This window comes from Xenopus laevis, chromosome 6S (genome assembly GCF_017654675.1).
Source record: "Xenopus laevis strain J_2021 chromosome 6S, Xenopus_laevis_v10.1, whole genome shotgun sequence".
Lineage (NCBI taxonomy): Eukaryota > Metazoa > Chordata > Amphibia > Anura > Pipidae > Xenopus > Xenopus laevis.
The window spans coordinates 21,182,823-21,205,207 of record NC_054382.1 but is presented as its reverse complement, the minus strand read 5'-3'; the positions used below and the strand labels follow the sequence as shown (position 1 = coordinate 21,205,207).

Below are 22,385 nucleotides of genomic sequence, written 5' to 3'. Positions count from 1 at the left end.
GACTACTGTTACTTTGTATCAACAGCCATCTGTCCTTGGCCTGCATCCTCCAAACCCCACAATTCCCTGCACACGTGATTTCAATAAGGAAAGGGACATCACATTGCAATGCATTGTGGGTTATGTAGTTCCTGCATGCTGTCTGTAAGCTGTGGAGAAGTTGCTCTGACTCCTGATACATTGTTGTAGAACTGCAGGTGAAATGACTTCCCTACATTGTTTCAACAGTCAGAACCAGAGAGCCGATAGCTTTAAAGGAAAAATAACTTTAAACCGATCAAGATGTTTTTAAAAATGTATAGGCTGTTTAGAATTACATCTATGCAGTTTAAATTGTTTTAAGTTTGCAAAAAGTTGTTTTTGGATGGAGATTCCTGATTAAATAGTGGAGCCGATGTGTAGTTTAAAATGTTTCCATTTGTAAGTGGTGGAAGTTGCCAGTTCGCAATGCAATGAGCCGGTTTCATCTTATCTAAGTAGCGTAGATCAATTACATTCGAGTTATATTACACCCCAAAGTGTTTGACTACGCTAAACCTAAGCTGAACTGACTCCGTCAACCCCACAGACTTGCCTAGGCCACATATTGATTACTTCCATTCGTGCTGTTGGGAGGATTATAAAATGACATTTTAAGAGTAAAATGGCTTCAAAAAGCAAGGTAAGACATCTGAATGACTTGTTTTAAAAAGGCTTTGCTCATTTTGGGGTTGATTTTTGTTGTCTGGACATGCTATACTTTAAATTACTATCTATGCGTGGTGCTCTTTTGTTTTAATGGTGATAAAAAAGATGATGTTTATTCTCATTTAACAATTTTGCAGTCTGAAGTTATAAATGCTACTGCTATGATATTTTCCAGTCAAAATTGTATTATACTGTCTCCATATAGTAGTGTAACTACCGGGGGGTACACCTGGGCTCAAAACCCCTTGTGGGGGACTCAGGGGAGCCACCAACTGTAGTTATGCCACTGTCCCAGTAACAATTTAATAGATAGAGCAATAGCTAGCTAGTTATAAATAATAGATTGTTGGACAGACAATAGATAGGTTTCCAGATAAGGGATCTTTCTGTAATTGGATCACCATACCTTACACCTACTAAAAAAAAAGTCAAACATAAATTAGAATTTTTATTTTTTCTTAAACAGGATTTTGTGGAGAATGGTATTTCTGTATTTTGGAGCTTTATGGATGAGCTTCTGGATAATAGATTCCTGTATTTTTAATTATTAATAATGCTGACGCAAATTGTGTGATACTGACATGTTCCTGTAATTAATAGGAAAAAAAAGATTGAAAAAAGGCTCTGTGTAGCCTGAAATGTTGCTTTTCCAGGTCCTGCCAGTGTTCCAAATAAAGGCTTTTTTAGTCAAAGAAAATTTGTTGTGCTGTTCAAGGAATTTTTTTGCAAGAGAACTGGGAAGTGGCCATTCAAGGTACCTGCACCAGGACTCTCAGGTGTAGAGAATTGGGAGCTGATTCAACTAACCAAGCTGCCGGCTTGAATTTTAATTGATGCCGGTGTCAAAATTCACATTTTCCTAATTTTTCGCCCGTTTCGCAAATTTCGTGGTGAAGCAAATGGACAAATTCGCCCATCACTAGAAATGAAGGCTACAGAAAATAGATTATAGCCTTGTGATATAGGACTGTTGTGCTGTCACATTATGCAGAGTCCCACATGTAACCCTTTCAGGGACTTGCGGCAAAGCCTTTCTACTTATATATTCTTGTGGCATATAGTGCATACTTGTGCCCAACCTAGGGTTCTCTGGAGGGCCCTAGTAGACCCAGTCTAACAATGGTCATGGTGATAAGAGGGTAAAAACCTCAATGAACCTGTTGAGTCACTGCCAACCTTTAATAAAATGTAATGCATTTAAAAAAGTACCTTAAAGGGGTTGTTCACCTTTAATTTAACTTTTTGTATGAAGTAGAGCGTGATATTTTGAGACAATCTGCAACAGTTTTTTTTATTTTTTATGTTTTTTTTAGGGATGCACCGAATCCAGGATTCGGTTCGGGATTCGGCCAGGATTCTACCTTTTTCAGCAGGATTTGGATTCGGCCGAATCCTTCTGCCTGGCCGAACCGAATCCGAACCCTAATTTGCATATACAAATTAGGGGCGGGAGGGAAATCACGTGACTTTTTGTCAGAAAACGAGGAAGTAAAAAACGTTTTCCCCTTCCCACCCCTAATTTGCATATGCAAATTAGGGTTCGGATTCGGTTCGGTATTCGGCCAAATCTTTCACAAAGGATTCGGGGGTTCGGCCGAATCCAAAATAGTGGATTCGGTGCATCCCTAGTTTTTTTTAGCTTTTTAATCAGAAGCTCTTCCGTTGTAATTTCAGCAATCAGGTTGCTATGGTCCAAATTACCCTAGCAACCATGCACTGATTTGTTTTATAGGTGACCATATTTAATTTTTGTTACACTTTAAAAATATATTATGTTAATTGGTGGCATTAATATTCTTTTTACAATGTGTTTTTGTACCCTTGTCAGTATAACCGGAAAATGAACTATGGGGAACCTAAGGACAAATGTAGAAAGCGGTACTCATGAGAGTTTAACTAGGACATAAAGGGATTGTGCAAATGCATTATAGTAAATAATGCCTGTGGTCACAAAAGCTATAATTTCTGACCCAAAAATACCGCTAGATTTACATCCAGAGAAATGGAATCCTTCTTCAAGCCCATCTCTAGCAAAACTGAGGGAACTGAGATTCCCAGGCTTCAAACTGTTTTCTTTCACATAAATTCACTTTAGATGAATATGTTTACTGGCAAAATGAGGGACCAGAGAGAAGAAACCAAGTTCAACAGGAAACAGAGCTTTCCTTGGCACAATGTACCCGGCATATCTGAGAGCGGGTCATAAATAGTGCCACGTGGAACCAGAAATATGATTATGTGATTTATCTGTCACCAGCTAATCATTTCCCTTGCACAATATTTATTTATTAACCTTGCAGGCAGCACACTGTGAAGGGGTCGGCGCTCTCCTCTTATGCAGCGTTTGGCTTATCCATCTGGCAAAGTATTTACTTTGATTTAAAAAAAAAATGTAAGTAAAATTCAGATTGCTAAATTAACAATAAGGAACCTCCTTTGGTACTGAATGTAATGAGTTTATTTAATCCAGTCCGACCAGGCGGCCGCGCAGTCCTAGCGCCCACCCCACCTCCCCTTCCCAGCGCGCCGGTGAAAAAACGCCGGCGCAGCTGCTGTAATTGAATGGGGACGCACACGTCCCCATAATGCGGCTGGGCGGCATGCCACCCCTATTTTTTTGCCGCCTAGGCCCGGGCCTATGCGGCCTTGCCGCAAATCCGGGCCTGGGAATAGGGTCAGACTGGAGCTAGGAATCAGGAACGTAGGAACATAGGAACAAAGACCGGGTGTCCAGCAGGTATCAGAACTTTGAACTGGCCAGTCAGTATATCCCTCTTTCTATAGGCACGCACGGAACATTAAAACAGCGCACCGCCACCTTTACTTATTTTCCCCGATTAGGGACGAGTGGGTCCCGAAATATACGCTGGTGCTGCTAGTCATTTACATCACAGAGCGCAGAGTTCACCCATATATTTTACTGCGATGGAATTAGCTCGAAAATCCGACTATTTCTGGCTTTGTTTGGGGGCATGGGCCTGCTGTGCTTAAAAAGGATGGGTTTGGTAAACGCTAGGTGACTGTTACCTGCTTGATTGCTTAATGGCAACTGTAATGTATTCTAGGCTATAGCTGTTTTCAGTGGTTTTCCCCTTGTTCCATTAAAATCAAACCTTTCTGCTACAGTATACACAATGACATTCCTGACAATTCTGTGCCTTCTACTTTATGGCAACAGCTTGGGCAATGTACTTTCCTTTTTCAGCATTATAATGCCCCTATCAACAAAGCAGGCCTGAAACCAGTCAAACAGCTGTCAGATAACCTGGAATTGGATTCTGGGTGACATCGCCAAACTAGTGGATTTCCACGTCTATGGCCTCCTTTAGAAAGCTTTAGTAGCCACCTATGCTGGGTAGCCCAACCCAACAATCAAAGTTAGCTGTGCTAGATAGAAGAGGATACAGAGACAATATTCCCAAGGCTGCCTGGGATATTGGATGTCATATGTATAGTCCAGTATAAAAACTTCTCTCTCTCTCTGCCATGCTAAAGCAAGTGCTGCCCACAGATCTGTCTTCTAGTGTTATTTCTATCTTTATGTAGTAGCAGATGTTTCCCCCATTCTCATTAAGATTAACAAAAAAAGTTCCGCGAGGTGCTCTCCTTATCTCTGAGGGCTTGTTATCTGATTGTGTCTTCCACAATCCTTAATTTTAGAACCTTGTACTTTTAATAATCTCTTCTTGTTGTGTTACATTCGTCTTCAGGCTTTAAATTTGCATCTTGGTTCCTCGCCAAACTAAAGGAAACACGCAACGAGCATGCCGTTAATCAATTTAAACATATGCCATTTGGGAATTCACTTTTAGAAGTTTTATTTCTGGCCTTGAATGTTTCAATGAGAAAATGCATTTTGGCGGTGCCATAGAAAGTCCCAACGAAAAGAAACACCAGGGAATTATCAGTACTATTTGACATTCAGATGCAGTGAGTTGCATGGGTATGCGGCTTGGATATCAGTGTTTATGTTGAGCAAAGTGAAATAAAGACCTGAATACTGTACCATGACTTCCACAAATCCATCAGCACATCAGTAAGATATACTTAATTACAGACATTTAGGGGCCCATTCACCAAGCTCGAGTGGAGGATTCGAAGTAAAAAAACTTCGAATTTTGAAGTGTTTTTTTGGCTACTTCGACCATCGAATGGGCTACTTCGACCTTCGACTACGACTTTGAATCCAACAATTCGAACTAAAAATCATTCGACTATTTGACCATTCGATAGTCGAAGTACTGTCTCTTTAAGAAAAAATTTCGACCCCATAGTTCGCCACCTAAAAGCTACCGACCCCAATGTTAGCCTATGGGGAAGGTCCCCATAGTCTTGGCTACGTTTTTTTGGTCGAAGGATAATCCTTCGATAGTTGGATTAAAATCCTTCGAATCATTTGTTTCGAAGGATGTAATCGATCGAACGATTATTCCTTCGATCATTCGATCGAAGTATTTGCGCAAAATCCTTCGACTTCGATATTCGAAGTCGAAGGATTTTCATTCCCAGTCGAATATCGAGGGTTAATTAACCCTCGATATTCGACCCTTGATGAATTTGCCCCTTACTGTATCAATAGTTGAATTGCCAATGTATGACATTTATTATAATCACATATATTAGAATTTCCTGACAGTCAGGAAGGTGTTTAACTAATGGGCACATTTAGTAGAGTATTTACTACTTTAATCAATGTGTCAGTTTCATCAGAATATATTTGGCAGCTCATTGGCACAAGTAGTTGTGGCCAGTGTGTTACTTGCCCACCGGGATACCAGGAAAGCTCCCAGTGGGCCCTAATGCTGCTAAATATTTGGCCTATTTAGTGGCCATTCCCTATTAATATGAGTATAAAGAGGCTAAATAGATGGAGTAATAGATTATAGTATGTAAAGAAAAGAGAAAAACCCAGTGTAAAACCTATGAGTTTATTATCTCACCAGTAATACGTGGAGTCTGGGTGCTCATGCCTCAGACCTACAGCTCGAGGTGGAGGTTTCCAACCAAAGGAGAAGAATGGCAGACACTTATAGATCCCACAAACAGGCTTGTAAAAAAAAATGTAAAACTTTATTTTAGAGCAAAAAATGGCCCAATACATAGCATTACGCGTTTCATGCTGTCCGACACTTAATTATAGGACGGCACCAAACGCATAAGGCTATGTATTGGTCCATTTTTTGCTCTAAAATAAAGTTTTCAGTTTTTTTACAATCCTGTTTGTGGGATCTGCGAGTGCCTGCTGTTCTTCTCTTTTGGTTGTCAAGAAAAGAGACTAGGAGAATAGAGGTTGAGTGAGGAGAGGAAGAATTATAGTACTGAGAGTGGGCCCCTGGTCTAAGGTTTTTGGATGGGCCCCTAGTGTTCCAGTTCGAAACTGGCAGTGATGGGACCTAGGTGCAGGATTTGCAGGTTGCACGTGCCACCGAAAACTTCCTCCACCCTAACACTCCCGTTAGGCTTGTAGTGCTCAGTCGGGCCCCAAGGTGGTGCGGGCCTGGGTGAGATCTCAATCCCCGCACCTGTTAAAATCAATTTAGTGCTATGGAGTGTTAGAGCTCAGTCGAGCAACACAGAGTTCAGGGAAAGGAGGTGACATTTTTCATTGGAGGGGTTTCTACCAGTAGAATGATTTACATGGAAGATCTTATAACTATACAGGATTATATACTACTTGATCTTTTTTGGGGAGGCTAAGTTGTCCTAAATCTTTATTCTCCACCAGTGGCTGAGCTCTAACGCCCTATTGAATTATTATTATTTAATTATATTATTACTGCATTTAAGTTAACACAGTGCAAGTTAATAGGGACCATAGGACAAAATTAACATTTAGGAGTTTATTTATCAAAACTCAATTTTTTCTAGTTATGTTTTTTTAGTGTAAAAAACCATTTGAAGAGGTGGTTAACCTCCACAAATTTTGGGAGTTTCGAGTGGCAATTTGATAAATTCAAAAATGTGAGGGTTTTTTTATCCAATTTTTATACCTGAAATATTAATGAATAAGCCAAATTCGTGGATGGGGGGTAAGGTCGAATTTGTTTCTGGTAAAATATGAGAAAAAAAAAACAGTTTTAGTAAATAACCCCCTATATGAAATTTCCATATTGGTGTCAACAGTGGTTTCTAGTCCTGTCTTCTGAGTACCCATTTAGCCTACTCTGCTGTCCTTAACACTCTCATGGGAAAAAAAATTTTTTTCAAAATGAATCAGTTAATAGTGCTGCTCCAGCAGAATTCTGCACGGAAATCCATTTCTCAAAAGAGCAAACAGATTTTTTTATATTCAATTTTGAAATCTGACATGGGGCTAGACATTTTGTCAATTTCCCAGCTGCCCCTGGTCATGTGACTTGTGCCTGCACTTCAGGAGAGAAATGCTTTCTGGCAGGCTGCTGTTTTTCCTTCTCAATGTAACTGAATGTGTCTCAGTGAGACATGGGTTTTTACTACTGAGTGTTGTTCTTAGATCTACCAGGCAGCTGTTATCTTGTGTTAGGGAGCTGCTATCTTGTTACCTTGTTACCTGCTGGGGGGGAAAAGGGAGGGGGTGATATCACTCCAACTTGCAGTACAGCAGTAAAGAGTGATTGAAGTTTATCAGAGCACAAGTCACATGACTTGGGGCAGCTGGGAAATTGACAATATGTCTAGCCCCATGTCAAATTTTAAAATTGAATATAAAAAAAATCAGTTTGCTATTTTGAGAAATGGATTTCAGTGCAGAATTCTGCTGGAGCAGCACTATTAACTGATTCATTTTGAAAAATATTTTTTTTCCCATGACAGTATCCCTTTAAAGGAACAGTAACACCAAAAAAAAGTGTTTTAAAGGAATGACAATATTATGTAGTGTTGCCCTGCACATGAAAATTCGCAGCGAATTTGCGCCTGGCGAATAAATTCGCCCATCACTACTTGGATCTGATCACAGGCTTCTCAAAGATTTATACAGTACAGTAAGGTGCCTGGATAATGCAAATAAAGTTTGAGACAGGTCTAAAAAAATGAATTCATTGATTGTAGATTGATTGCAATTAACTGATATGCAATCATTTTATTCCTGCTAATTGCATTCAGTAGACGTCTGGTTACGATTTTGGATGAACTGATCACTGTGTTAAACAGAGCAAAGGAATATGTGCTGAATGGCTTTGTCATATTGGATGAACGAATTGCACTTAAACGTTATATTCTGCCTATAGTTGTTATGGTTCTTTACAAGGAGCAGGTGCTCACACTGCATAAACAACCAGCTGTATAAGATTAAAAAGCATTAAGTATATTAACTGTCTCCAGACAGGAAAGATGCATAGAATTCTTGCTCAGATTCACACGTCATTACGTGCGCATACAGACGGAGTTAACCTTGTTTTTCTGGCGTAGAGGAAAGTGCTCATGACAGTATTCATTTCAATGGAAAAGGTAGCAATTACAATGTACTTACATGGTACGATGAGACATAGTAATATATATGAGCTAAATGTCTACATGAACTTTGCTCTGTTGGTATTGCACACTGTGTGTAATGTACAAAATCAGTTTTATGAATATGAATTCCAGTTCCGGACCAAAAGCAATTTGTTGCCCCCTTGCTTATCTACTTTTCCCTGCACATGCCTGCTACTAGCATGAGTCCATGGCTACCATCAGTGGGATACAGGGGGAAGTAATGCAAGCAGTTGGAACCATCACTGGTCAGACCCGTGTCCCACCCGAACCCGCCGACCTGCAAGTTGACCCGCGCCCACTATGCCCTGCCATCTAGACCAACTCCCCGACCCAACTGGAAACAGCTTGTTTACCCCCTGACCCCTCACCCAAAAAAAACAGTGATGTCATTTTGAACCAGGCACTCAGAAATTTCTGGCCAAAACCCGACTACCTTGCAGGTATTCCGCAAGTACCCGTCCCGATGCAGGACTCTAATTTGGTGCACAAAACAATCATAAATGTATCAAAAATGTAAAAAAAACAAACACCACCATACCAAAGGCTTCATGGTCCCTGAGCTCCTCCCTCCTTTAATGTTATTGGACGCATTATCACCTCTTCCGAAAGATACAACACTTCTGAGCTACAAACCACAAAAAGTCTGTAATTAAGTTAGTTGAAGGACAGTTCAGTGTAAAAATAAAAACTGGGTAAATAGATAGTATGTGCGAAATAAAAAATGTTTCTAATATAGTTAGTCAAAAATGTAATGTATAAAGGCTGGAGTGACTGGATGTCAAAGCAAGATAGAACAGAACTCTACTTCCTGCTGTGCAGCTCTCTAACTCTGAGTTAGTCATGACTTTAAGGGGACCCACATGGGACATAACTGTTCAGTGAGTTTGCAATTGATCCTAAGCATGCAGCTCAGATTCAAAAGCAACAGTTATGACCCATGTGGCCCTCTTTTAAGTCACTGATTGGTTACTGCCTGGTAACCAATCAGTGGAAACCAAGAGAGCTGAAAAGCAGGAAGTAGTGTTCTCGCTATTATGTTAGACATCCAGTCAATCCAGTCTTTATAGATTACATTTTTGGCTAACTAACTATATTAGAAACATTTTTTATTCTGCACAGCCTATTTATTTACCCAGTTTTTATTTTTATAAAGGAAGGTGGCATCCATCGATTCCAAGAGACGGTAGCAGCCAGGGCAAGGTACAATTGCAAGCTAAGCCAGTGAAATCCTCACAGAAGCCTGGATAATAAAACACAACAGATACATAAACTCTCAGCCGATCCATTTTCATTACAGAAACCCAGTGGAGAAAAAAAAGTATGAATATCCTGTATCATAGTGCTTAGATCTCATTTTAATTCCCATGAATATAATAGAAGGAATAACTATAAACAATTTGCAAACTTACATAATTCTATATGAATTTCAATATAAAGAACCCAGCAGGAGGCAATTGCCAACGGTGTTACAACAGCAACCAAAGCATCTCCAGATATCCTGTACAAATGGTATATACTGTATGTTCCCATTAGCAGGGCTTGTATAATAATGTGTTTGATATTACTTAATGGATGAGTGGGAGCATAGGAAGGCTCGCTGTGTAATGTTCTACAGAAAGTAACAATAGATATAGGGCCCCTGGGAGCTAAATAGAACAGAAGCTGAAAATGTGCAACGTTCATTAGGTTATTTCATGAAAAAAATACTTTTTATTTTTTTTAATTCACATTACAAATTGCAGGTGGTTCCTTATATACTATATGATTTCATTAGTATTTATTGTTCTATAAAATATATAATATATAATACTATATCTTAATTATAATATTTAATTCACATTACAGATTGCAGGTGGTTCCTTATAAACTATTTCATTAGTATTTATTGTTCTATAAATATTTTATATATAATACTATGTATGACTTATAATATTTAATTCACATTACAGATGGCAGGTGGTTCCTTTAAATACTCTACTATTTCATTCTTATTTATTGTCGTATGAAATATATAATGAAGTTTCAGTACTCTCTATAACATGAATATAGGAATAAATATTATGCTAACTCTTAAAAAGTGATATCAAGATGAGTTTAGCCGAGAGTTAAACCGCTAATTCTGCATCAAATATTTCAACGTATGATAAAGACATGACATGCGATGCAATTAAATTATAAAAGAATCTTTGCTGCCATCTAGTGTAAAAAATAATTTATTGCAGCTTTTAGGATCTGGGCTTTTAAAAGAAGTTGGTGTGTTTTGCATATAACTGAGATCACTGAACTTTATGAATAAAAAGGTATGGGATCTATTATCCGGAAACCCGTTATCCAGAAAGCTCCGAATTATGTAACAGCCATCTACCATAGACTCCATTTTATCCAAATAATCCAAATTTTTAAAAATGATTTTGTTTTTTTCTGTAATAATAAAACAGTACCTTTTACTTGACCCCAACTAAGATATAATTAATCCTTATTGGAAGCAAAACCAGTCTATTGGGTTTATTCAATGTTTACATGATTTTCTAGTAGACTTGAGGTATGAAGATCCAATTTACAGAAAGATCTGTTGTCTGGAAAACCCCAGGTCCCAAGTATTCTGGATAACAGGTCCCATACCTGTATGGTGTCATTCTGTTAACATTATGGCAAGAGTTAGAATATCATCCTCAAATGTTGCAACCAAAAGCAGATGTAGTGAAAGGCTAGATTATCCTTCATTCTGACATTTAGTTGCTAGGTAAGTGAGCTTAGCAACCAGACCAGAGCTAGGACCTGTAAAACAAATTCAGATTCAGACCATGCATACATGATGCAGAAAGTTACACTTAACATTAGTCTACATATAGATTTTTGTTTAAGACCCCCCCCCCCTTATAGGCCTAAAGCAATCATTAAAGGGATACTGTCATGGGAAAAAAAAAATTCAAAATGAATCAGTTAATAGTGCTGCTCCAGCAGAATTCTGCGCTGAAATCCATTTCTCAAAAGAGCAAACAGATTTTTTTATATTCAATTTTGAAATCTGACATGGGGCTAGACATATTGTCAATTTCCCAGCTGCCACAAGTTGTGTGACTTGTGCTCTGAAAAACTTCAATCACTCTTTACTGCTGTACTGCAAGTTGGAGTGATATCACCCCCCTCCCTTCCCCCCCCCCAGCAGCCAAACAAAAGAACGATGGGAAGGTAACCAGATAACAGCTCCCTAACACAAGATAACAGTTGCCTGGTAGATCTAAGAACAACACTCAATAGTAAAAACCCATGTCTCACTGAGATACATTCAGTTACATTGAGAAGGAAAAACAGCAGCCTGCCAGAAAGCATTTCTCTCCTAAAGTGCAGGCACAAGTCACATGACCAGGGGCAGCTGGGACATTGACAAAATGTCTAGCCCCATGTCAGATTTCAAAACTGAATATAAAAAAATCTGTTTGCTCTTTTGAGAAATGGATTTCAGTGCAGAATTCTGCTGGAGTAGCACTATTAACTGATTCATTTTGGAAAAAAAACATGTTTTCCGATGACAGGATCCCATTAAGAATAACTGTCTGTATTTTCTAAACCACTTCTCTCATATCACATAGTTCTTCTCCCATGTCTGTAAAGTTTGTATGACTTTGATCAGCACTGCAGAATGTAAGTAAGGCAGAAAAAATATAACAGGGAAGCATTATGGGTCAGATTTACTAAAGGACAAAGTGGCCATTGCTAGCGAAAATTCACGAGAAATCCAATCCGCAGGGAGACTGCCAATTTACTAACAGGCGTAGACGACAATTCGCTAGCGAAAGGGGCCGTCGCAAGTGCAGTTTTGTGCCCTTTCCTCAGACGCATTTTCGCTCATGTGAACGATGATTACTATATTACTAAAGTTTGCATTTTACAGAATGTTATCTCTTCGGCCAGAGTTTCCTTCGCCACCTTAGACCAGGTGAACTGATAAGATGAAGCTACATCCAGGGTCAGACTGGCCCGGCGGGACACCAGGAAAAACCTCGGTGGGCCCGACCCTCATGGGGTCAGACCCCTTCTCCTGAAAACCCCTCTCTACGGAAAAAAAAATTTGGCACCATGCATTGCCGTCAGCACATGCGCGTGGTGTCATTGGCACATGAGCTCCTTCATGCGTGTGCGTTGAGAGGCGCGTCAGAGTAGGAGGGCGGGGGGCCGCTGGACAGCAGGGTTTTCCGGGTAACAGATCTTTCCGTAATTTGCAACTTCACATCTTAGGTCTACAAGAAAGTCAGATAAACATTAAATAAACCCACAGACTGGTTTTGCTTCCAATAAGGATTAATTATATCTTAATTTGGATCAAGTACAAGGTAATGTTTTATTATTGCAGAGAAAAGGTTTAGATTATTTGGATAAAATGGATTCTATGGGAAACGGCTTCCCATAATGCTGAGCTTTCTGGATAAAAGGTTTCTGGATAATAGTTTCCATACCTGCAATAACACAATCTTCTGTTTAATGTCACTCTGATATAGGTTGGTGCTTTTAAAATATGTGTTAAAAATAATTATAATAATTGGATTCTATGTGAACCTGAGGAAAAAAATAATTGTTTAATTGTTTGGTATATTGGTAACCAATAGGGGTTATTACGTAGCCTGGTCACGTGTCATGTGTATTGCCATGTAGTAATTATCTGTATTAATTACTAATCAGCCTTATATTGTGACATTTCTATTCTATGTGTACTGTATATTGTGAGTGGGTCCCTAAGCTCAGTAAGTGACAGCAGCACAGAGCGTGTGCAGTGAATCAGCAGAAAAGAAGATGTGGAGCTACTGGGGCATCTTTGGAGACACAGATCTTTACTGCTAAAGGGCTGTGGTACAACATTTCTAGCCTACTTCTTTAGTTTAACTTTCCTTGTCCTTTAAAGGAGAATTAAAACCTAAGGATGAATATGGTAGAAATGCCATATTTTATATACTGAACTTATTGAACCAGCTTAAAGGTTCAGCATCTCTATAGTAATAATGGTCCAGGCCTTCAAAGTTGTTACAGGTGTTTCCCATCTTGGATTATGTTAGGATTGTCTGTGACACTGCACATGCTCAGTGGGCTTTGCGCAGCTGTTGCTGCTAAGATTAGGGGTCGTTGCAAATTATCAAGCAGAAAATGAGGTTGGTCTGTAATATAAGCTGATGCTACAGGGCTGATTATTAAATTCTGATGCTGGTTGCACTGGTTTATGTGCTGCCATGTAGTAATTATCTGTATTAATTACTAATCAGCCTTATATTGTGACATTTCTATTCTATGTGTACTGTATATTGTGAGTGGGTCCCTAAGCTCAGTAAGTGACAGCAGCACAGAGCATGTGCAGTGAATCAGCAGAAAAGAAGATGGGGAGCTACTGGGGCATCTTTGGAGACACAGATCTTTACTTTTAAAAGGTTGCGGTTGCCTTGGGCTGGTACAAAAGCCCAAAACATAATGTATAACATTTCTAGCTACTTCTTTAGTTAATCTTTAGTTCTCTTTTAAAGGGGGTAAACTGAAGACGCAAAAGAGGCAGGCCGGGACATAAAGGGGCAGGATTGAGCAATCCAAAGGGCTAGAGAAAATACATTAAAACAGGTACTGGGGTGGGCCCAAGGGAAAAAGTACATTGTGATTTTTTTTAATAATGGCACCAACATTGGCTGCTATTTTTTTAGCTTCTATGTGACAACCTTACAGTGAGAGTGAATCTGGGGTGGTGGGGGGGTGTGAATGTGCCTCTAAGTGTCCCAGGCTGAGCCCCACTTCTTTTACTAGAGAATAAATCTAGTTAGGGAATATAGAAGTGGGGTGAGACCGCCAGGGTTGCAAAAGGAGGAGGGTAATGCAATGCAATGAGCAGTGCAGGATGAATCTGCCCCACTAAGGGTTGCCACATGGAAAAATACATGTTCCCTCCATTAATAACATTGACATCAAGTAACATTTTACTTGTCAGGTTGGTAAAATAGTGTCTAGGTGGGAAACCCTATGCCTAATCCAGATGAAATTTGGTGAGTTGAGGGGGGGGGGCAGAAAAGAGAGGACAGGGCTGACCTGTGAGTGGGGGTTGGAACAACAGGTAATTACAATATTTGTAATATTTGTTACCAGATAGGCTTGTGAAATGCTGGGCTAATGGCAACCCTAGCCCCTCTGTGTTAGGAAAAGCTTAAAGGCTCATGTTTACAGTCAGTCTCCTGTTGATTGGCAGTTCTGTTCCGGTTAGCCAGTCTTGATTTTTAGTAGCAGCATTTATACGGCTTCTCCCTTTATAAATAATTTAATAACAATCTGGTATAGTTGTTGGATGTTTAATTGAACAGTAGCCTGATCATTTTTTTGAGGCACAAAGTAAGTACAGGGAAATCAAGGGCTACCAAGAAATCAAGAGTTCCCAAAGGCATGATGTCAGTATTGAACCTAGGCCGATAAATTCTACAAATTATCTCTCAGACCTGTCATTAACTTAAGCCCTAGGTATTGTTATATACAAAGACATCGTCTAGGAAACAGGCAGCCCTTGGTTGATGACTTTTCCCCGGCCTGAAAAATTTCCCTGCAGGTGCCTATGATAATTGTATTAGTACTGTGGCACATGTAGCCAGGGCTGCCATCAGAAATCGCAGGGCCCCATACGACAAAGTTTCCTGGGCCCACCGCAAGCCCCACCTACAGGTCCACCCCCCACAACACAGTAAAAAAGAAAAAAAAAAGTGTCTAGGGTTCCCACATTTATTAAAAATAAAAAAAACATTTGTGGTCAGGGCCCCCCTTTAAAAAAACATTTGTACTCAGGGCCCCCATAAAAAAAATTGTGGTCTGGGCCCCCCATTAAAATAAATGTTTGTGGACAGGCCCCCCATTAAAATAAACATTTGTGATCAGGGCCCCCATAAAAAAAAGATTTGTGGTTAGGGCCCCCTATAAAAAAATTGTGGTCAGGGCCCTCCATAAAAAACATTTGTGGTCAGGGCCCCCCATTAAAAAATATTGGTGGCTAGGACCCCCCCACACAACAGGGACCACAAAGCATTACCTTTAAGGGGGTCCGGCCATGTTGCACTTCATTAGAGTAGCCCACCTGCTGTAAGTGAGCTGCCAACTACAGAAGGGAGGAGGGGAGCACAGGTGGCTGCATCTTCTTCCCTTATTGGTCACAGAATTTCAAGTCCCGGTAAAGCTGCATGTTGATTGGATGAGGTGGAGGGGAAGTTCAAACCTCAGCTATCCAATCCCTGAGAAGCTCAACCGGGACTTAAACTCTTAAACTCTGTGACCAATCTCAGAAAGCAGGGGGCTGTGGCATGGCGGGCCCCCCTTACCCATGGGGCCCCCTACAACTCTCCCCCCTGTACCCCCCTGATGGCGGCCCTGCATGTAGCATTTTGATTGGTGCTACTTGGTGCTTCTTTGTGGCAGTGAACGAAAAACCATTGTTTTTTTCCAACTGGGATAGCCAATCAAAAAAATTAACCAGACTGGGCTTTCCACTGCTAATTGTGGAAATAGAAAATAGAAGATGAGGTTTGGGTTGCAAAGCTGAGTCATTTGAATTATTTCCATTCTCCTAAAGAGAGAACGAAATGTCCTGAGTTATATGTTGATGTGTGGGTTATGTTTAGGTCTATTGTTAATCAGTGTGGGGTTCTCATAGAGACCTGCAGGGATCAAAATACTTTGGAATAAACAGCTGAAGTCAGCATTCCTGAAAGGTCAAAGATATGCAATATTTAACATGCATGTTTTGTATCAATGACCCTGCATGCCTATTAGTGCAGCATAAGCTTTGCTGTTTTTTTAATGTCTGCTATGAATAATCCAGTGGCATTTCTGTCCAATTTGATCTCCTGATTTGGACAATTGGGCTATTTCTTTGCTAACATGTTCATTATATCTGTGCTTTATGGGTTAATGTAGAAAACTGCAACAGCGTCTGAGTGAGCCAGGTAAAAGGCCACGGAGCAATGCTGTCTGCAGCCTCATTTGAAACGCGTACAACAAGCAGCCAGTTTAAAAGGTTCTTCTCAATCTTCTGCAATCCCATGAATATGAAATAAGATATTCTGTGCACTGAGGCTCCACATTGGGTAATTCTGTACCCAACACTCACCCCTGGCTGTTATCGATATGCTGTTTTTTTTTTGTGAGGGATTAAACGTATCACTGCAGAAACAGCAGCAGCAACCGCAGCGACAGCATTCAATCTCTGAAATGTAATGTTCTACACACGTTATTTGCCTAATACAATGGTAGAACCCTTCAAAAGCTTATTATGAAAGACCAGACCTCACCAAGGATCACTACCATGCCCCATCAATCAACGAAGCATCTTCGTAAACAACATTTTTGATTCTGAGGATTGCCTTTCCGTGGATGAGAAATGAATCGTGACCGTAGATTTGAAAATAAACTCTGTATTGCTTAGCTTATTGGCGAGCTGAATGTTTGGTGGCTTGGTGCCTGAATCCCGAGCCACAAGGTGAGGAGACATGGACCATCTCTCAGAGGACAAGGTGAGCTTGATTGGAGTCAAGTGAAGCCTTATGCTGATGGGATTCTACATTCCTCTTCATGCAGTGCTGTGGACTGGGACATCGACGGAGAGTACAGGTTTCCTACGTAAGTTCCTAATTGCTCCGTGATTGTGATATCATGATGATGATGATGAGCAGGTTCTCCTCTTGAGAAGCATGTTAGAAGCTAAGGAGAAATAGACGATTGCAAATGCCAAATGCAGAGGTTCTGCTGTCGTTATTGCAGATGGGGTTGTGAATTGGGTTTAGAAACAGGCAATTTCACTTAATTTATATTTATATACCAAAACTATATATACAAATACTGAGTATAAACCAGCCTCAGCATGATGTTCTAACTTTGACGTAAACCATAAGGGAGGCATCAAAACTACTCATTAGTGTCCTATACGTCTATGGCTTCTTAAATTAATCATGAAAGCACATTTGCAGTACATTATATGTGTTTCTCTATGGCATTGTGGTATAAGGACTGATACAACATAACCAATCCATTGTGCTTGTGGGCACTTGTTGGGCGCCAGTTGATTATGTTCTATGTTCTCTCCTTTTGAGCGAAGATACAGCGGCACATGCAGCATGTTTATCTTATTTTTTTACACTTGTCTGAATCGATAAGGGAGGATATAACCCATAATATAAACAGTTGTGCATCCATAATATCTCAGTGTTACAGACAGATAGACTGGGGTTGTAGATAGACAAGCAGGTAGACAGATCATAGCTGTGAAATATATGGGAGATGGGCAGATATTTTGAATGATGGATTAAAATGATTATTGACTAATGGACCAACTCAAAGAAATGGGAAGACCAAGGTGTAAGCAAGAACATTAGACAGATATAGCAATGTATGAAACTGGCTAGATTCAAGGAGAGCTTGGCTATCTTGCTAATGACATTGCTTGCTTACATTTACAACTTTTTTTATGATATTTAGCATCTCATTATCCAGATATCAGAATTATTGTTCTGCTATGCAGGCATTCTAACTGAGCTGCCTTGCATTTACATCCCTCGAACATCCTTTAATGAAACAGTACAGCTTTCTGCGTGCAGACAAAATGAGGTGAAAGCTGCCATACAGATTTTATCACTGAAAGTAACCCTACATATTCAACAGCATCTCCCCTATTTATCACAACTAGGTAAAAAAAAGAAAATGGTCACAGTGCCATGTTGCCTGCAGGTTCCTGTGGAATATCATATTGTTTTATATTGTTATATCATGGGTTTCTTTAAAATTTAAAGAAAGTATGATTTTGACTGTGAAATCCCATTTGCGTGCAATTGAATTTTAGCCAGAGAGAAGAAAAACGGCCCCTGCATTACTATAAAGGGAAACTGGGATTCCCAAAATTCCTGTTTTGAGATATAAATGAGGAGAGAGCCTCCTTAGTCCTAATAGTTTACTAATGGAACATCTTCCCTTGCTTCGCAACACTGATGAAGAATCCCTGCCTGGCGGAACTACGGGGGGAGCAGGGGGTGCGAGCCCGCACCCCCTCAGGGCCCCCCGGCAGTGCCGCAAGCCACTGAAATCCCCAGCAAAATCGGCAGTACGGAGGGGGGCGGGGCCCGGCTGCGTGTCACGCACCAGGGCCCGCCCCCCTCTAGGAACGCTACTGCACAGATGCCTAGTAAGGGCAATTTGGATCTGATCAGTGGCTACCGTGGCTGTGCTTTAAAACCCACTGGCTCAGCTTTGGCCTGTAGGTCATAACATGAAAATGGAGAACTCAGAAGCAAAGCTTGGATTCATTCCCAGTATTTCTGTTGCTTTGCATGTAAAAGGTGGGCACATAAGATGATAAAAGCTGCTCCCCTCAGACTGAGTTGGCACCTTATTGGCCAATGTATGTGTCCCATGCGTGAATGGCTAAATTGGGCTAAGGATCTTAAAAGGTATGGCTATCTTAAGTCTAGACACATCACACCATATGTTTTGGGCTTCTGTATCAGCCAAAGGGCCATAACTAGAGATAGGCAGAAGTGGCATGTGCCTAGGTCATAACAGTGTTGAACTAGGCATGTACCTCTTCTGTTTGCCTACCCCTATTCTGGGACCGCTTTCCTTCACCTCCAGCTCATCATTGGTACCTGTCACTGCCGCATACTCCAACACCATGTACTTTTTTTCTTGCACTTAATTTTCACACTTACACTCAGCTGCTCCAGGTTACATGAATTTAGGAGTCAACCATAAACCGTATACACAATATTAAATACATAACAGAAATCTGATTAATAATACATTCTATTAAATGGCTCAGATGGCCTAATATGATGAGGAGCTGCCTTAGACAGCCTTGAATACACAACTCATTACTGTTATGGGGTTGCTGAACCTCTGGACTGGTACAGTAAGTCCAAACACTTATCTTGGACAAACAACTTCTTCCCACTGGAAAATTGTCAGTAGATGCTTCTACAGAGTTTCCTATTCCAAATGGAAATCCCATCAACTGTTTATAAATTAGGCCCTCAGGTAGTCCACAATCCTTAGACCTACTGGGTCTCCATGTGATCTGATCTTGATTTGGTTCCCATCTTAAAGCAATACTGACTTTAGAAAATAACTTTTTTTAATATAAATCATAATGTTGTCTGTGACTGTGAATGCTATTTATAATTTTGCCATAAAAGTATTTTCCTAATGTTTTTACATTACCTTTCTTACCCCCATGTTCCTGTATGAGGGGGCTGCCATATTTGCGCAGCAGTAGTCTGTTAGCATTAGAAACTCTAACTGACAGGCTAAGAAGGGACAGTCGGGTTGGCAAAACAGTCATGTACGTACATGTGCTGTAGTTGGAGCCATTATCGAAGCTGGAGGGGGAAATGTATAGGGGGTAAACCTGGGTTGTAGATGGGTGCAGGTCTTGGTCAGTGGGGCCCACCGGGTTTTTAACTGGCGGCTAGGGATGGACGAATTTGACCCGTTTCGGCAAAAATTTGCCAAAATGCATTAAAGTCTGTGGACGACAAAGTTTTTGATGCGCAGGAAATTTTTTTTCTCCCATTGAAGTCTATGGGGCAAATTCACTAACCAGCGGAAATTTGCCAGCGACGGCTTCGCTCACATCGCCACACTTCGCCAGACGAAAATTCACCAGGACAGCGCTAATTCACTAAAATGCAAAGATGTGTCCAGGGTGCCGAACTATGGCGTAATTTCGCTACCGTTAATTCTTCACGCAAAGTGAAGTTGCGCTATTGTTGGTTAATTTGTATACGCGAGAAGTTAAAGTTCAATATGTTGCAGCAAATACATTACACTACACAAGCCCAGGGAACATTAATAAAAGAAAATAGAGTTGTTATATTGCCCTACACATGAGCCCAGTGTATAGTTTATGTGCCATATGTAAGGAAATGTAGCGGGGAAGCTGGGTACCCTAAAAAAATTTATGATCTTTTGCAGCCTATCACCCTGAAAAACTGAGTCACCACCGTTTTTTTGGGACTTAGAAAAATTTTCACATTTTTTTTGTGGAAGTCCTATCTACTCTATGCACTTCGCCAGGTCTGAAGGACGTTCATTAAAATCCGCATGTTAGTGAATTTGTGTAGTTACGTCCATTCGCCAGAGCGAAAATTCGTCTGCCGTTAGAGTGCAAAGTATCGCTACAGTCTATCTCCTTTGCTAGCGAATTTACGCCAGCGCCCGTTAGTAAATTCGGCTGAAGTCCTGAAATGACGTCATGCTGTCGAATTTTCGCCAGTGTTCGTCACTTCGCCCTTTAGTAAATTTGCCCCTATGAGTGTCATTTCAGCTGCGAATCTCGCCGAAAAAAATTTGCTAGTCCCTACTGGCGGCAGCTAAGACAAGGAAGCTAGTGGGGACACTATATGTGCAAAGAGAGTGTCATTTTAGTCTGAAAGGTTGTACAGTGCGTAAATCGTGAGTCATAAGATGTGTTCATTGTGTTACAAATCATGCTCTTTAACTGAGCATAGGATCATTTTTTATACTGTTCTGTTTAGTCTTCATTTTTCAAACTATAAGCTTGGGCTTATGCACATGAGCTGGTTCCCCTGTGCCACACGCATTCATGCCCTTTGTTCTTCCTTCTCATAAGAAACAGTGCAGGTGCCAGATACCGGGGGAGATTTGAATTTTAGTTTTTTGCGCACAACAATTGTATATTTTCTATGTATTTATAGCTAGGTACCCAGACATTTTGTGCTTTTAGATCTTAACAGCAATAAAACATGTTATGAAGTCAGCGCACGGAATAGCAAACACGCATGGAAAAAATTGATCTAGAGCATTACATAGTAATATTATGACAGCGGTGCTTTGCTTGCATATTTTATAATGAGGTCATTACGCTACCCTGGAATATTCCAGCTAAAAGCGTGCGTGGTTAGTAGCAAATGGGCTCATAAATGCGCTTGCAACCACATTTTTCTGAAGGTGGAATAGTAAGTATATTTTTACTGTTGCATGGGAATGTGTTTGAACCTACAGCCACCATCAAAAACCATGGGGCCCCATAGTACTAAATAAGCAAGGCTCTAAACCCCAGGGGGGCCACTATATTAGCCCATTGCCTGCCTGGCCTCCTGAGGATGGGACCGACCAAATGAATAGAATAGGTCTCTCTAGTTGTACTTCGCTCCCTAACTCCTGGCGAATTTGTGCTCTGGCAAATCAACTTAACTACGCAAATTCACTAAGATGCGGATTTTACTGAACGTTACCTCTTGCGCCAGACTTGCCTTCGCCACCTCAGACCAGGCGGAGTGCAATAGAGTAGACAGGTCTACAGTCCCAAAAAACGCTACTGTCTTTTCCTTTTTCAGGGTGATAGGCTGAAAAAGAGTGTAAATTTTTTTGGGGGTAACTGGCTTCCCCCTACATTTTCGAACATATGGCACATAAACTATACACTGGGCTCATGTGTAGGGCAATATAACAACTCTATTTTCTTTTACTAAAGGCTTGTGAAGTGTAATGTATTTACATATACATCCATTGAACTTCAACTTCCCGCCGTATGCAAATAAGGCAACGCTAGCACAACTTCGTTTTGCTTGCCGCATTAACGCTAGCGCAACTTCGCCAGCGTTCGGCGCCCTGGACGTAACTTCGGATTTTAGTGAATTAGCGTTATCCTGGCCAATCTGCGCCTGGCGAAGTGTTACGATGTGAGCGAAGCCGTCGCTGGCGAATTTTCGGAGGTTAGTAAATTTGCCCCTCTGTCTTTGATGTTAATTACAGAAAGGAACCATCAACTTTTTTCCTTTGTTTTATGTTCTGACTTGATTGAAGCAATATATCTCGGTATTGCAGTAAAAAGATTCTGGTTATCAGAAATACATGATATCAGAATAGTCTTTTTTGGCATCATTTGCTCCCTGGAGTTTTACCATCAAATACCATCAAATAGGTCAGGAAAAATGGGCCCTAGGGTCCCATAATAGTGTTCAAGCAATTGCTTATTTTCCCTCCTTTCAACATTGCAGGCCCCTCTGGTAACTGCAGCCTCATGCTTGTTAATTTGTTATTTTTTATCCAGAGACTGATCCACAGCCAGGTTGAAAGATGTTTTAGAAAGTGTTTTAGAAAAGAAGCTCTGCTTTGGTGAGAGAGTATGAACCTGTTATTCTGCATGTGAGAGTGTATGGTTGTGATTGCCCCCACTTATCTGCCATCAACCTAAACATATTTAATAGAGAAATCTTTAATCTTTAATC

The 22,385-nt window shown here is 40.5% G+C and overlaps 1 protein-coding gene across 5 annotated transcripts in view; it reads left to right on the top strand.

Annotated features, from left to right (window-relative positions):
* The window catches only part of cacnb2.S (calcium channel, voltage-dependent, beta 2 subunit S homeolog), a 186,561-nt gene that overhangs the window by 23,225 nt on the left and 140,951 nt on the right, over window positions 1-22,385 (top strand). Inside the window, exon 1 of one of the 5 annotated variants that reach the window (XM_041567435.1) lies at window positions 16,146-16,767. The exons of the other annotated variants lie outside the window; for them this stretch is intronic. Within the exon in view, the coding sequence (XP_041423369.1) occupies window positions 16,720-16,767 (48 nt within the window). The 5' untranslated portion in view covers window positions 16,146-16,719. Of the gene's footprint in view, window positions 1-16,145; window positions 16,768-22,385 lie in introns of those variants that run through there. 5 annotated transcript variants of the gene reach the window in all.